Source organism: Thamnophis elegans, chromosome Z (genome assembly GCF_009769535.1).
Source record: "Thamnophis elegans isolate rThaEle1 chromosome Z, rThaEle1.pri, whole genome shotgun sequence".
NCBI lineage: Eukaryota > Metazoa > Chordata > Lepidosauria > Squamata > Colubridae > Thamnophis > Thamnophis elegans.
Window position 1 is genome coordinate 92,451,860 of NC_045558.1, and position 3,882 is coordinate 92,455,741.

General features: G+C 50.6%; 1 protein-coding gene across 1 annotated transcript; it reads right to left on the reverse strand.

The window, feature by feature from the left end:
- Positions 1-1,134: 1,134 nt before the first annotated feature.
- On the reverse strand, positions 1,135-3,159 carry LOC116521225 (uncharacterized protein K02A2.6-like; the record flags this gene model as incomplete). The annotated part of the gene is given in 2 exon segments (XM_032235915.1): positions 1,135-1,692; positions 2,719-3,159. Coding segments are annotated over 2 exon segments (999 nt in total), but the record flags the coding sequence as incomplete, so codon positions are not given.
- Positions 3,160-3,882: the final 723 nt, after the last annotated feature.

Consider the following 3,882-nt stretch of genomic DNA (forward strand, 5'->3'; position numbering starts at 1 on the left):
CTCTCAGGGGTGACAACAATCCACTAAAATAATAATATAAAACAGTAATTACAAAAACAGGAGGAACTGTTATGAAAATTATTATTATTATAACTTAAGAAACCAGGCAGGTTCTTGTGAAACACTGTAACCGTTTATTCAGAAGCTGAAGGATTTGTAACAGTAACTCGCAACAATGTAACAAGTGAAAGCCGGCTAGGCGGCAGTAGCTGAGGCAGCTGAAACAATGTAGCAATCAGCAAGGTGATTGCTCTAACAAGACAGTTAACTGTTAAAACGGCTTGCCTTTTATACAGCAGGCAGCAGGCTCGTGTTACAGCTCGCGCGGATGACAGCTCGGCAACTGACAGGCGCGTCTGATTGGCTAAGACGCGCCTGGCTGCTTCCGAGCTGTCATTCGTAACAGCGAGGACTTTCTTCAATACACAACACTTCTTCCCCCCCAGCTGTGCTCAAGCACGCGTAGTCTTTTAAATAAGCAGGGGAACGACGGATTCACTCGGACCGCCTTAATTCTATTGCAGGCGGATCCTGGCAACGATGTCCTTGTGGTAATTGTGGAGGAATTGCACAACTAAGAGGTGAACTGTGTGGATGAGACATAGTGGCAGATGATGCTGGATGGGCATGAGGCTGGTAGTCCGCCTCTGAGGGGTTTGGGCTATGTATATAAGGATCTGGAACCCTTGGAATGGGAGGAGCATTTACACAGGCTAGATTTTGTTGAACTTGCGGTTGAAACCCTTGAACATCCGCTTGAGAAGCTACGGCTGCTGTCTTCCGTTTCCTCAATTGATCCAGGTGTCTTCGCCATGAGGATCCATCGGATAAGTGAACCCTATAGGAAACGGGTCCTGTTATTTGCGATATAACTGCTGGAACCCATCTCAAGTCCCCTCCATAATTTCTAGCCCAAACTAGATCCCCCAGTTGGAAAGAATGGGATGGGGTTGGAGGCCCCAGGTTGCCAGACTGAATTCCTGAATAGACGGGATGCAATCTATCCAGGGTGGTCCGCAGGCGCCTGCCCATCAACATCTCCGCGGGGCTCTTCTGTGTCAGTGGGCAAGGTGTGGAATGCTGTGCCAATAAGTAAGCATCCACCCTAGCCTGCCAGTCACCACGGTTTAGCCGGCCCAAAGCCTCCTTGGCCGATCTAACCGCCCTTTCCGCTCGGCCATTGCTTGCCGGGTGGTAAGGGGCAACCAGCGCATGTCGTACCCCTAGTTCAGCGAGGAAAGTTTGAAAAGTTGTGGCTGTAAATTGCGAGCCGTTGTCAGACACCACTGTGTCTGGCAACCCATGGGTTGCGAACAACCGTCGCAAAACTCGCACAGTGCTATCAGATGTGGTGGAGTGCATTAGCAATACTTCCACCCATCAAGAGTACGCATCCACAACTATAAGGAAAACCTGCCCATGGAATGGACCAGCGAAATCAATATGTAACCTAGACCAAGGCCCTCGAGGCATCTCCCATTCCCGGGAGGGAGAGGAAGGAGGAGAAGGCCGGGACTGTTGGCATGTCTCGCATTTGGCAACCCAGGCTTCAATGTCGGCATCTAACCCTGGCCACCAAACAAAACTGCGAGCAAGAGCTTTCATTCTACTGACCCCAGGATGACTTTCATGAAGGCGTTGCAAAATCTGTTGTTGAAGGACCGTTGGGATGACCACACGGTCGCCCCACAATAGGCAGCCGGAATGAATTGAAAGCTCTGCTTGTCTGTTTTTAAAATGCTTGAATTGAGGTGGTAATGTACCAGAAGGCCAACCTCTCAGGACCCAATTAAGAAGTTTTGCCAAAGTAGGGTCAGACCGAGAGTGGGCTGCTATGTCTGTAGCAGACAAAGGCAATTCTAGCTCTGCAATTGCCAAAACTGAAAGGCAAGGAACTGGTTTGACTTCCTTCAATGGAAGTGGGCAGCGACTCAGGGCATCTGCATGCCCTATCTGCTTGCCCGGACGGTAGCGTAAGGCGTAGGAGTACGCCGCTAAGAATTCCGTCCATCGGGTCATCCTTGGGGATAGAATAGGAGGGGTCGGCTTATCACCTGCCAAAAGCCCAAGGAGTGGCTAATGGTCTGTGAACAAGGTGAAATGCCGCCCGTATAAGTAATCGTGGAATTTTTTAATTCCTGACACTGCAGCCAGAGCCTCCTTGTCAATTTGGCTGTAATTCCTCTCTGCTGATGACAGTGTCCGGGAGTAAAAAGCTATGGGAGCTTCTGAACCATTGGGCAGGACATGGCTCAGAACGGCTCCCAAACCCACGGGCGAGGCATCACACACTAGAGTCAGAGGCATCTTGTCACTGTATTGGACTAAGACTGCATCTGACGTCAGCAGGGATTTGACAGCTGCGAACGCTTGTGCTTCACGGCTGCCCCATTGCCAAGGCGCTGATCGGTCAAGCAACTGATGCAGGGGCTCGGCCAGTGATGCCTTGTGTGGAATGAAAGGTGCATAAAAATTTAAAATCCCCAGGAACGATTGTAGCTGCGCCTTGGAAGTTGGAGCAGGTGCGTCCCTGATAGCTGCCAATTTTGAAGGGGTAGGGTGAATTCCCTGGGCGTCAATAGTGAAGCCCAGAAATTCCACTTGGGGAACAGCAAAGAAACACTTGCTGCGTTTCAATTTAAGTCCCGCGCCCCTGAAACGGTCGAGGACTTTCCTTAGAACTTTGATGAGGTCTGATCGGCTGTTTGCAGCGATCAGGACGTCCTCAAAATATGGTACCACTCCAGGGAGCCCATGGAGCAACCGCTCCATGAGACTCTGGAAAATCCCCGGGGCAATGGATACGCCGAATTGTAGGCGGCGACAACGGAAAGCCCCCCGGTGGGTGACGATGGTTTGGGCAGCCGCCGCATCGTCATCCACAGGAAGCTGCTGGTAGGCTTGCGCCATATCCAGTTTGGCAAAAATACAACCCTGCCCCAGGGAATGGAGCAGATGTTGTACAACAGGGACTGGATATGGGTTTGCTTGCAAGGCGAGGTTGATGGTGGATTTGTAGTCGGCACAGACCCTAATGGAGCCGTCGGGCTTCACCGGAATGACAATTGGGGTCTCCCACGGTGAATGGTCGACAGGCTCCAGTATGCCCTGTGCCACGAGCTTGTCGAGCTCGGCTTCAACCTTGGGCCTTAAAGCAAAAGGCACCCTGCGGGCCTTCAGTCTGATGGGAGCAACCTGGGGATCCAAGTTGAGAGAGATAGGGTTACCCTTGTACCGGCCCAGCTGGCCATCAAAAATGTCAGCGTAATCTGACAAAACTAATGCCACATCAGCAGAAGTGTCTGTCATGGAATGAATTCCATGTATTGAGAGACCCAGTGGACTGAACCATTCCAAACCTAGAATGGATGGCAAGGTCTTAAGAACAATTAAAACAGGCAAAGTTGTACAATGCTGCCCATAAGAAACTCTGACATTATAGGAACCAACAATAGAAATGCTAGACCCCTGATAGTCCTTTAGGATAGAGTCAGGAGGAGAAAGGTGACAGCGTTTAACATGGGGGCACAAAAGAGAAAATTTGTCCCCAGATAACAAGGATTTGGAAGCTCCAGAGTCTACTTCCATGTTGCAAGGTTGACCTTCGATCAATGGAGTGACAATTATCTTGTTCGTACCCTCTGAAGAAGAATTGATGGAGACATCAGGAAGCGGCAGACCAGCTTGCTTGACGTTGAAGCAATCATCCTGTCGCTGAGCAGACGCGCGGGGCTGAGGACTCCTGTTTGAAGCAGCTGTCCCATAAGGAGGTGGAGGAGCAGACGATGCAGCTGTAACAGGCTGAGCAGCTCTACAAACTTTGGCCAAATATCCTTTTTTCCCGCAACGGCGGCACTCTACACCCTTAAAGGGGCAGGAAGC